At 43.1% G+C, this 13,201-nt stretch overlaps 1 protein-coding gene across 7 annotated transcripts in view; it reads right to left on the reverse strand.

Moving 5' to 3' along the window:
- The window catches only part of GABPB1 (GA binding protein transcription factor subunit beta 1), a 46,636-nt gene that overhangs the window by 18,665 nt on the left and 14,770 nt on the right, over nucleotides 1-13,201 (reverse strand). For all 7 annotated transcript variants that reach the window (XM_044279593.1, XM_044279592.1, XM_044279591.1 and 4 more), the window contains 3 exons: nucleotides 7,704-7,898; nucleotides 6,888-6,999; nucleotides 5,637-5,753 (listed from right to left, as the gene is read on the reverse strand). In XM_044279593.1, the coding sequence (XP_044135528.1) occupies nucleotides 5,637-5,753; nucleotides 6,888-6,999; nucleotides 7,704-7,898 (424 nt within the window). The remainder of the gene's footprint in view (nucleotides 1-5,636; nucleotides 5,754-6,887; nucleotides 7,000-7,703; nucleotides 7,899-13,201) is intronic.

Here is a 13,201-nt window from a genome sequence, read left to right on the forward strand (position 1 = left end):
TTTCTGTGTACCAAGTCTTACTTTTACGTCATGACAGAGTCCAAGATCTAAGATATTCCCGCTATGATTCAAGCTTTCATCTCTACAATTAATTAGTCAATTGAATTCAATCCCGATAATAAGGGTGCTTTCAGACTCCAGGTATGGAATAACCAAATTATGTGACATTATTTACAAATTGCAAATAGCACCATCTAAGCATAAATCGATTTTTTCAGCAATCTGTTCAAATGAAACATAATGTATAAAACAACTATGGTTTTTGATTCAATAGTACCACTATAATTGTGACCCCTTAATCTGTAGTCACACACACTTGTCCGGTTTTGCTTTCTGAAAGAAAAGGATTGTACACAGAGACTGAGGTGAGGACAACGCATTCTGTACTATATCTGAATGGCAGCCTGGAGGTTTCAGCACAGACCTGGCCAAAAGCTTGAACATTACTCCAAAATTTTACTTTATTTAAAATAAATAAATACAATTTTATATATATGTTAGCATAGATGTAATAAGATTTATTATCAGTCCAGGTAGATATGGGGGACAACAGCTGCTTGTAAAGGGTAAAGCAGCTGTTTCTGCTGACTCCACCATACACATGCATGCTCAGCTGAGTGTTCATGTTTATTTCAGTGGGAAAGGGGATCATCAAGATGTCCACTAACACCCTCTTCTCCTAATATACCACCAGGAATACCCCATAAACTGGCATTACATGCAGTCAGTCAACTGACCACTTTGGACAGTCATCAGTTTAAAATCTGATATGAAGAAAAGAGTGATCTGTCTCTCTCATAGCTGAAACTGCATATATGGCATAACTGGTCAGCTACAGAGAATCATGTACCACTTTTTTTTTTACACTTTAAGTGCATTCTGTTTTTGTAAACAGTCTGGCACATCGATGGTGGGACTGTTACTTGTCACGCATCTGTACCTCCAGCTTTCATCAGAGTCTCTCACTACACGCACATAGAGCCAGAAGCAGTCACATGCCGAAGTGAAATCAAGACATTCACTGAGAGTGGCATGATTTGCTGGCTCTAGCTCTTCTCCATAATGCACAATATCCAGCAGTTACACAGTAAATCTTCCAGCTGTATATAAACAGTCTGTCCTTTGTAAGAAGGTACAAGGAATCGTGCATGATAGGTACATGTCACCAAGGTTCCTGGCCTTGGTGGAGTAAGAGCCAGGTTTTATGTGTCAGCAGCAGTTGCTGTTTGACACCTTAAGGCCTCTTTCACACGGGCGTCATATTTTTGGCCCGGATAAGAGGTGGGTGCGTTGCGGGAACACGCGCGATTTTTCAGCGCGAGTGCAAAACATTGTAATGCGTTTTGCACTCGCGTGAGAAAAATCGTGCATGTTTGGTACCGTTCGTGCTTGGAATTGCTGTTCTGAAGATTGTATTATTTTCCCTTATAACATGGTTATAAGGGAAAATAATAGCATTCTGAATACAGAATGCACAGTACAATAGGGCTGGAGGGGTTAAAAAAAAATAAAAAGTTAACTCACCTTCTCCTCTTGATCGCATAGTTCCCGGTCTCTTTACTTCTTGAATGAGCTGTGGGCTAAATGACCTGTGGTGACGTCAGATCACATGCTCCAATCACATGGTCCATCACCCTGGTGATGGAGCATGTGATCTGACGTCACCACAGGTCCTTTAGCCCACAGCTCATCATTAAAGAAGTAAAGAGACTGGGAACTACGCGATCAAGAGGAGAAGGTGAGTTAATTTTTATATTTATTTTTTAACCCCTCCAGCACTATTATACTGTGCATTCTGTATTCAGAATGCTATTATTTTCACTTATAACCATGTTATAAGGGAAAATAATACAGTGAATATACTGTCACCTAGAAACCATGCGTGAAAATCGCACCGCATCCGCACTTGCTTGCGATTTTCACGCAACCCCATTCATTTCTATGGGGCCTGCGTTACGTGAAAAACGCAGAATATAGAACATGCTGCGATTTTCACGCAACGCATAAGTAATGCGTGACAATCACCGCTCATATGAACAGCCCCATAGAAATGAATGGGTCCGGATGCAATGCGTTCAACTTACGCATCGCACCCGCGCGGAATACTCGCCCGTGTGAAAGGGGCCTAATACTTAGCATGGCTGTATGGCTCATACTGGGAGTAGTCAAAGTGCTGGGTGGGTGACTACTCCCCATGTTTCAGGCCGGGTTTTGCCAGGCCTAAAAAACAGCCAGCACTGCCAGGTGAGGAGGATTACCTCAGTGTGACAGAGCTCAGGAGGTGTGTGTGCTGGGATCTGAGGATTGTGCCGTGCTGGAGGCCTGAGACCCGTCTGTAAGGGAAACGGGCCCCCTTAAAGCCTGCTATGGACTGCTAGAGGCAGATCTGCCAAGTGCCAACTAGGTGATTTTTTGCTATGTGGACTTTCCATTGAGTGTGTGGACTAACACCAAGACTGCAAAGTGATGTTTTGTATTTGCTTTATATGTGAATAAACACATAAGTTTGATTTAAAAACTGGTAATTTGCCTCTGTACTACGTCCTGCACACCCTGTCTACCAGAGCGAATCCTCACACCTTTCTCAGCTCAAGGCTAGAGGTCTCATTGTGGGATCCCGACTACATTCTGCTGTATAAGGTGAGCATCTATCACTAAATAAGAGAGGTACATTTAAAAAGGTTCCCAATTATGTATATTTAGCCTTATTTCCTCACAAGGTTTTCCAGTGAAAATGCCTCCACTTTCTTATTCTCAGATAAGCTCCTGCCTTGCATGAAACATATCTTAAATTTTAATCACTACTAGTAAGTTTCTATAAAAATGGTTCTGTATGATAGACTGCTACACATGTATCTTTCACATTTACAGAATACCTCCTGCCAGTTTCCGGGTTATTTGCACAACCGTGAAAAATGGCCGTTTTCACACGGTCGTCTTTTTAATGGCAAGTGAATAGTGGCTGTCCAAAAATAGATGTCCAGACTGAAGTCAATGGGTCCATTTTAACGGCTGTATAGACACCGTATAGCACTCATCTAATGGGAGTTAAAAAGGGCTACAAGGGCCTTTTAGGAGTTAAAATAAAAAAAAACAAAAAAAACCTCATCCACTTTAAATCGCGGGGACGCTTGTTCCTGGAACCCGCACTAGTCACTAAATGCAGCAGGACCTTTGCTCCCAGTGTTGCAATTCAGGTCCTGCTGCATCCAGTGAACTGCAACGGTTTGCTGCAGGGGTTGGGGTTTTAACTTAGGCTACTTTCATACTCGCGTTTGGTGCGGATCCGTCATGGATCTGCACAGACATATCCGTTCAGATAATACAACAGCATGCATCCATTCAGAACGGATTCGTTTTCATTATCTGTAACATAGCCAAAATGGATCCATCTTGAACACCATTGAAAGTCAATGGGGGACGGATCCGTTTTCTATTGTGCCAGATTGTGTTAGTAAAAACTGATCCGTCCCCATTGACTTACATTGTGCGTCAGGATGGATCCATTTGCCTCCTGCATCGTCAGGCGGACAACAAAACGCTGCAACAGTGTTTTGGTGTCCTCCTCCAGAGCGGAATGCAGGCTGAATGGAGGCAAACTGATGCAGTCTGAGCGGATCCTTATCCATTCAGAATGCATTAGGGCAAAACTGATCCATTTTGGACCGCCGGTGAGAGCCCTGAAACGGATCTCACAAACGTAAACCAAAAGGCGAGTGTGAAAGTAGCCTTAAAATATGAATAAAAATCATCCATTTTTCAATGCTGTTGAAAATGATGAATAATAAATGCATGCATGAATGGGTTAAAAATGGCCATGAAAAACAGAGTCTGTTTTTACCAGCCCTTTGTTTCACTGTTGTGTGAAAGCAGTCCTACTTGAACCACCTCCCACTGATTGTATTCAAAGCTATGTAATGTTCATCTCTACCGACACTCTGTTGTGGTCCTCCCTATAATAAACAGATGGTCAACCAGGATCGTTACCAGTCAGTTTCCTGCTCTCTCATTCTGGTCTGTCCTGAACTACTAATCAACATATTCTGTCTGGCCCTAGCTAGCTTGTGTTGGAAAAATGCATTCATGTTGGAGGGAGTATATACAGTATATTTGTCTGCATCACTGGGTGTATTTGTAACAGATAGGAAAGTATAATCTGTCATATGAGCTTTTCAAGGTGTTAAAACCTAAAGCCCACTTACTGGATACGCTTGAATACCCTGCAGGCATTGTAAATATTGCATTCCAGTCAAATTAAATAGGATACATGAAAGTCACATGCACTGTCTATGTTTACACGATCCACAATGAAGAGCGAACCATCAAGACTGTCCCAGCAGGGATCATGTGCTGTTCATCATGACAAGACCCTAAGGCCAGTGCTAGACAGATACAATACTCCCACAGAGTGTAAGCTATGTACTCAGTGAGGTAGGTGCACCATGCTGCTGCATTTTAGCTGAAGTTAATGGCAACGTGCCTAGGATGTCATACTCAGGGCCATAAAAACCAAAAAAGAGAAGTGAGCGAATACCTGCTGCTGCAGAGTTACCATCAACATTATAGTGAAGGGTTTCTGCAGGGAAATTAGCTATCTATTGATGACCAAAGTTCTCTTTTACAAGCTTTACCCTTTGTGCACTGGAAATATCAGGAAACAAAAGGGAAATTATTTGTTGATGTCCTATATAAGATAAACCCGCATATTCCCTATGGATATATTCAGCTTGTATCCAGTCTCTCAGAACCTATATACCTATGAATGTAATTAACTGCAGTAACATAACAGGTCTATACCTGCATTGCTTTCTGGTAATGTAAGCAAAGTTTTTCCTGACAAAGTAAGAGTGTGAGCATAGAAAGTTTACAGCTGCTATGCAGATCTATGTGTCTCCATGGTTACAGACAACAAACCTTGTGTAGAGCAATCCTGCAGTCATACTCCCGTCAATCTGTCCCCTACTGCAGTGACAAGCAAAGTCCATTACAATGCTGACGGTGCTCTGGCGATGAAGCGACATAGAACAGCTGATTGGTGGAGGTACAGCACTCCGCATCCCCGCCAATCAGCTAGTGATGGCCTATATTGAGGATAGGCCATTACTTAAAAAAGGCTGGACAATCCCTTTAAAGTGTCACTGAGCTTTCACAAAAACTTTTGGTATGCCATAGCAACTCAAAGGTTTTGAACAAAGGGGGGTCTCAGTGTCGAGACCCTCACCAAGCGCTAGAACCAAAAAAGCACACTCTCTCTCCTTGTTCTCTCTCACACAGCACACTCTCTCTCCTTGTTCCAGCGATCAGCGGGGTCTCAGCAATCAGACCCCCACCGATCAAAACCTTTGATACATCACTATGACACATAAAAAGATTTGTGAAAACTCAGTGACCCTTAGATGAAGACACAGGTCTGCACAGAAGCTGTAGACCGAGAACTATAGCATATTTTTAATGAAGATTATTTGAAAGTCGCTTCCGCAAAGATGGACACAGCTTAAATAAGCAAAGCAATAAGGAATTCATTATTTTGGTGGTGAAGTGTTCATCTGTGTTTTTTTCTATTATTTTGTTTCAACTTTAATTCACAAAAACTCAGCAATTAACGGTCACCTTCAAATAATAAGATATATACAAACCTGGTGTATCCGATGAATTGGACAATGGCGCAGAAGCTTCAGCTAGTGCTGCTAATGTAGCCAAGACAGAGGTTGATGAATTGCCAAACTGCACCGTAGAGGAAATCCCATTATCATCTTAAAAAGGAGCATGTACAACTTTAATATACAAACATATAAACAACCTATACAGATGTCAATAAGAAGCAGCAGCTGTTGTAATTTTGGTGCATTTTCTGCATGCCAACTCATCCCCCACAAAGAGTGGATCCTAAATTTAAAAGCATAAATGAAAGGCTAATTAAATATATTAAATATTAAAGGGGTTGTCCAGGTTCAGAGCTGAACCCGGACATACCTCCATTTCCCCCCTGAGGCTAGCATCGGAGCAGTTCATGCTCTGATGCTCTCCTTTTCCCTGCGCTAAATTGCGCAGGGCAAAGTCATTTTCAAGAGTTCCAGTGACGTACCGGGCTCTCCATGGGGCTGCCAGGAAGCCCGGTGACATCACCGTCACTGATGGGCGGGCTTTAGCGCTGCCCTAGCCAGTAAAATGGCTAGGGCAGCCTAAAGCACCCCCCCATCAGAGCCGGTATTACATACACAGTATTATTGTAAACAAAAGAGCCCATGTCCTGCAAGATCTAGTGGCAACATCAGGGGTGCTGCCTGGGTGAAAATAAGGGTATGTCCGGGTTCAGCTCTGAACCCGGACAACCCCTTTAAAATTTCCACCAAGCCATCAATTGGCATAAAATAATAAAAGTATATTCCACTCTGCTACTCTATAGTCACTGCAGCAATGATGTGTCAGTATATTCCATGTGTCTTCTGCAGCCAATCAGTGGCCTTGGTGGTCTCATGTCAAATACTCTAGAGAACAGTGACTGACTGCAGCGGTATACCACACCACTGCAGTAAAAATGGCGACGTCACGGCTGCAGCAACAAGAGGAATCAGAACAGTGGTGCTGGATGTAATGGGCGAGTATACATTCTTTTATTATTTTCTGCTATTTGCTGGCTTGGGTGGACTTTTGTAATAAGTCAGGCAACCCCTTTAAATACATTTGAAATATATTTAAAAAGCATGCACAAATTCCCCAAAAGTGCGCAGTGAACAAAGCCTAATAGATTTAAATGCTACAACCCATTTTGGGGACGAACGCTTTCAAACCGTTTTTATTTCTTGCAACTGCAGATAAAGCTGCAAGATAGAAGTATGCCTAACAAGCTACAACAGTTAAATCAAATCATGCTTTCTTGGTCTTACCTGTTAAATTGACTACTCCCCCCGGTCCAATGAAAAATTGTGGCGTTGCTGTATGTATTGTTACAGTGTCTGGGCTTTCAGGATTAGTATTAATTTGGTTCTGCATAGCAATCTAACACAAAAATAAAGCACAATTTAGTTTCTAAAACACCTAGACCCCATATATATCACAGACTAATGAGAAAACCAAATAAGAAACTAGTGAGTGTGGTGTATGTTAAAGGGGTCCTTCAAGATTTTCATATTAATGTTCTATCCTCAAGATAGGTTATTAATATGAGATTGGCGGGGGTCCAACTGAGTGGCTGTGCTTGGTATTGATGCACAGCCCCATTCACTTGAATGGGACCAAGCTGTGCCTAGGCCACATGACCAATGAATGTGACATCACATGGCCTAGGAAGAGTCCTCACAGGCGCACCACAGCCTTTTCCTAAAGGGAGTGGACCCCCACAAATAAGACACTGACGACTTATCCTGAGGATACAGCATCAATATCAAAACCCTGGAGAACCTCTGTAAATTACTATGTCAATGAAAAGTGCTATTAGTGCTCATATTAAGGCTCTTTCTCGCCCTGATCACCTCTTCAACTGTTTCAATATTCTGGTGCTTCTGATCGGTCACAAGACGGCTTAGGAACAATAAGAGACCCACATAAGAGCTTCATTTTATGAAGGCAGCATATACTGTACGTACTGACATACCAATACTAATGACGAAGCAGCAATTCTCTCTGGGTATCTACCGGATTGGACCTTGTCACTTTAATAAAAGATTATATAAATCCTAAGCAAATCACTGATGTAAACCCACCTGGAGGATTTCTGCAAGATCTTCATTTCCATTATCCACAGAGATATCAAATGCAGTTTTACAGAACTTGCTTTGACTATGTACATCGGCCCCATACTTTATTAGCAGTTCCACTACTTCTTGATGATTGTGCTCTGTCGCCCAGTGGAGAGCAGTCATTTTCAACATATCTTTGGCATTAATGTCAGCACCATGCTAAAAAGAGGGGGGAAAACTTTATGTTGGAAATGCAAAGAAAAGATATCAGATATGGCATTCGCAGTAACAGCAAGGCTTACCAATCATTACAAAAATGTTTAAATGGTATAAAATATTGCGTATTAAAGGGGTTGTCTCTCTTCAGCAAATAGCATTTATTATGTAGAGAAAGTTAATAGAAGCCACTTACTAGTGTATTGGCTCCGATGAGCTGAAGTTACTGCTTCCCGAAGTCTCGCGAGACTTTGTGCAATAACTTCATAAATTAATTTGTACTGTATAAAACCATTTCCCGAACTCGGGTTCGGTTCCAAGTGGTACCTTGGAACCGAACCAGAGTTCGGGAAATGTTTTTTTACAGTATAAATTAATGTATTAAGTTATTGCACAAAGTCTCGCGAGACTTCGGGAAGCAGTAACTTCAGCTCATCGGAGCCAATACATTCTAACACTGTACAGCGTTCCTGCTCCGTACAGTATTGGAACGAAGTTTTATGCGAATCGACTTCAGATGAAACATCTGAAGTCAATTCGCTCATCCCTAGTTATGACCACCCTGCATTCCAGCAGCCGTGGTCGTGCTTGCACACTATAGGAAAAAGCATCAGCATCTCTCGTGGCCGGGACCGTGGGACAACACATAGGCTGGTGCTTTTTCCTATGGTATGCAAGCATGGCCACCACTGATGGATTGCAGGGTGGTTGTAACCATAGAAACGAGCAGTGTCCAATGTCAGGGGGAGCTGGTGGCACTGGGGGGTGCAGTGGCACTGCTGGAGGAACTAATTGCATTGGAGGTGGAACTGAAGGGAGCTGATGAGTTTTTATAGAAAACATTCTTTTAATTAGCTTTTCTTATTAGAGTACTCGATTAATCGTAGAATTAAATCGGTAGAATACTTGATTACTAAAATAATCGATAGCTACCTACAGCCCTAATTTTATTTTACAAAAACTATTTTATTTATTTAAACTATACTTTGCAAACAGGCTTGGCTACAAACATACCGTAACCACAGCTCTGTTCACTGCTATGTGACTGCCAGCTAGAGTGCTCAACTATCTCAGTCAGCCCCTTAGAAGTGAATGGAGCGCTAGTCAACTACCAGCACTACTGGCCCATTTACACAGAGGACTCAGGGACCAGCATTCTTGTGATCAGACATTTACCACCTATCCTGTGGAGAGGAGATAATGCTGTTTGTGTGCTGATCTCTTAGGGTCCATTCACACGTCAGTGTATGTTTTGCGGATCCACAAAACTTGGGCACCGGCAATGTGTGTTCCACATTTTGCGGACCGCACATCGCCGGCACTTAATAGAAAATGCCTACTCTTCTCCGCAATTGCGGAAAAGAATAGGACATGTTCTATTTATTTCGGGAATGGAATTGCGGACCCGGAAGCGCGGATCCGCAATTCTGGATCCGGGCAGCACATTGTGCAGCCCCATAGAAATAAATGGGTGCGCAATTCCGTTCCGCAAAATGTGGAACAGATTGCGGACGTGTGAATGGACCCTTAGAGTATTGTCCCAACAATACAAGACATATTTTATAGATTATAAATAGGTCGGGATTCAGTGCGGGTGCAATGCGTTCACCTCACGCATTGCACCTGCGTGGAATTCTTCTTGGGGTGGGGATTTGTTAAACGGGTCATATCATCTCAAGCATTAGGCTACTTTCACATTGGCGTTTTGGCTTTCCGTTTGCGAGATCCGTTCAGGGCTCCCACAAGCGGTCCAAAACAGATCAGTTTTGCCCTAATGCATTCTGAATGGAAAAGGATCCGCTCAGAATGCATCAGTTTGGCTTCGTTGTGCCTCTATTCCACTTTGGAGGCGGACAACAAAACGCTGCTTGCAGCGTTTTGGTGCCCGTCTGACAAAACTGAGTGAAACAAATCTGTTCTGACACTCAATGTAAGTCAATGGGGACGGATCCGTTTTCTCTGACACAATAGAAAACAGATTTGTCTCCCATTGACTTACAATGGAGTTTATGACGGATCCGTCTTGGCTATGTTACAGATAATACAAACGGATGCATGCGGTTGTATTATTGTAACAGATCCGTTTTTGCAGATCCATGACGGATCTGCCCAAAACGCGAGTGGGGAAAGTAGCCTTAGTGGCATATTGCTAGGATATGCCACCTCTGGGACCCGCACCCATCAGACATTGATGGCATATCCTAGCGATATGCCACCAATCCTTGAAATGACACAACCCCTTTAAGACTTATTTTTTTTTACATCATTCTTAAAAGGAGTTGTCTCATCACAGACAATGGGGGTGTATCACTAGGATATGCCCCCATTGTCTTATAAGTGCGGGTCCCAGCGTTGGGACCCGCACCTATATCAGGAGCGGAGCCCCGCAAGGTGGTGGCTGGAGGACTCTGGTCTACCCACCACCAAGCCAGCTCTCTATAGAAGTGAATGGGAGCGCACCGCGCATGACCGGCCACCGCTCCCATTCACTTCTATGGGTCTGACGGAAATAGCAGCCCATTCACTTCTATGGGTCTGACGGAAAAAGCAGAGCCAGTGCGCGGCTATTTTCGGCGGCCCCATAGAAAATGAATGGAGGGCGGTTCAGTTCTCGGTGTGACCCTATAAGACAATGGGGCATATCTTAGCGACATGCCGCCATTGTCTGTGATGAGACAACCCCTTTAAAAAAAAAAAAAAAAAATTGAGTCGTGCAAAAGAACCAAAAGTCTAAAAAAAAAAAAAAAAAAAAAAAAAAAAAAGTGAAAAAAAAAAATCACTAAATGTTTTTTGCAAATATATGCAACTTTTTTATACTACTTTTCTGGCACAAGAGGCTTGATCAATTCCCCCCCAATGTGTCAAGTGCCAGTGGTCAGACATCTTCAATAGCTCAGCCCTACTGCCGGGATTCTCTAGTACAGTGATAGCAAACCTTTTAGAGACCGAGTGCCCAAACTGCAACCCAAAACCCACTTATTTATCGCAAACTGCCAACATGGCAATTTACCCTGAGTACTACAGTCCAATATAGTATATCTTCCATGTACTTTATCATTTAGCTATAATAGCCTGCCTGCATTCAATGCGCTTCCTGAGCCATTCATATTGCGCCCTGTGCTGATGAATGGCAGGAAAAGTCTAAGGCATATTGGTATACCATAGACTTCTTCCAGGGTGTGGGTGCCCACAGAGAGGGCTCTGAGTGCTGCCTCTGGCACCCGTGCCATAAGTTCACCACCACTGCTCTAGTACATACGTGGTGGAGTGAATCCGGCTACTGTACAAGCCAGCCGATGAGAATGGGCACACTAGGAGTGGCTTTTTTTCCAGCAGCCAAGGTCACGTTAGATGGGGCACTGTAACAAGTACCAAACAGCAATATCTAGACCATGGGTAGGCAACCTCTGTTGTGAAACTACAACTCCCAACATCCATACTTGCTCTTCTCAGTACTCTCACAGAATCAAATGGAGCATTCTGGGAATTGTAGTTTGGTAGATCTTGACAATGCTACTTTTTTTTAATGATTCCGTTAAAAAAACTGTTATGCTTTGCATAATTTCACAGAGAAATGTTAGATCACTGGACAATCCCTTTAATTATTGCATAAGAGAAAGACTGGGCAACTTTCAAATTATATGCTTCCTGTTTCAATAACGCAAAGATTACTGCTTGCTTTCAGCGAATTGGAACATTTTTGTTTAACTGCAGGGACTAAAGGGTATATTAGACGGGCAGATTTTCTGTTCATTAGCGATCATCTTGCAGTATAATACTGCCGCAGATTGCACGATAAACATGCTAACAAGATAGCACACCGTGTACTGTTCGTGGCCTTATGTCTGCTCTGTTGTCCGCATTACAGACAAGGATAGGACTGTTCTATTAGGGGCCAGACATTCTGTTCAGCAAAATGCGGAGTGCACACAGCTGGTAACCAGGGGCGGACTGGGAACTTAAAGTGGCCCTGGAGAAAAATACTATAAGTGGGCCCGTTTTTTAGTCAGGTATAAATTGATGGAAGGCAGGGCCGGCAATACCATATTGTGACACATTATATCACCCCAACAGCGCCAAATACAACAGTCCATCAAAAAATACTGCCGGCAGCACAAAATACACTCACCTAAAGAATTATTGGGAACACCATACTAATATGGTGTTGGACCCCCTTTTGCCTTCAGAACTGCCTTAATTCTACGTGGCATTGATTCAACAAGGTGCTGATAGCATTCTTTAGAAATGTTGGCCCATATTGATAGGATAGCATCTTGCAGTTGATGGAGATTTGAGGGATGCACATCCAGGGCACGAAGCTCCCGTTCCACCACATCCCAAAGATGCTCTATTGGGTTGAGATCTGGTGACTGTGGGGGCCATTTTAGTACAGTGAACTCATTGTCATGTTCAAGAAACCAATTTGAAATGATTCGAGCTTTGTGACATGGTGCATTATCCTGCTGGAAGTAGCCATCAGAGGATGGGTACATGGTGGTCATGAAGGGATGGACATGGTCAGAAACAATGCTCAGGTAGCCTGTGGCATTTAAACGATGGCCAATTGGCACTGAGGGGCCTAAAGTGTGCCCAGAAAACACCCCCCACACCATTACACCACCACCACCAGCCTGCACAGTGGTAACAAGGCATGATGGATACATGTTCTCATTCTGTTTATGCCATATTTGGACTCTACCATTTGAATGTCTCAACAGAAATCGAGACTCATCAGACCAGGCAACATTTTTCCAGTCTTCAACAGTCCAATTTTGGTGAGCTCGTGCAAATTGTAGCCTCTTTTTCATATTTGTAGTGGAGATGAGTGGTACCCGGTGGGGTCTTCTGCTGTTGTAGCCCATCCATCTCAAGGTTGTGCGTGTTGTGGCTTCACAAATGCTTTGCTGCATACCTCGGTTGTAACGAGTGGTTATTTCAGTCAACGTTGCTCTTCTATCAGCTTGAATCAGTCGGCCCATTCTCCTCTGACCTCTAGCATCAACAAGGCATTTTCGCCCACAGGACTGCCGCATACTGGATGTTTTTCCCTTTTCACACCATTCTTTGTAAACCCTAGAAATGGTTGTGCGTGAAAATCCCAGTAACTGAGCAGATTGTGAAATACTCAGACCGGCCCGCCTGGCACCAACAACCATGCCACGCTCAATGACCTTTCTTTCCCATTCTGACATTCAGTTTGGAGTTCAGGAGATTGTCTTGACCAGGACCACAACCCTACATGCATTGAAGCAACTGCCATGTGATTGGTTGACTAGATAATCGCATTAATGAGAAATAGAACAGGT

Source organism: Bufo gargarizans, chromosome 2 (assembly GCF_014858855.1).
Source record: "Bufo gargarizans isolate SCDJY-AF-19 chromosome 2, ASM1485885v1, whole genome shotgun sequence".
Taxonomy (NCBI): domain Eukaryota; kingdom Metazoa; phylum Chordata; class Amphibia; order Anura; family Bufonidae; genus Bufo; species Bufo gargarizans.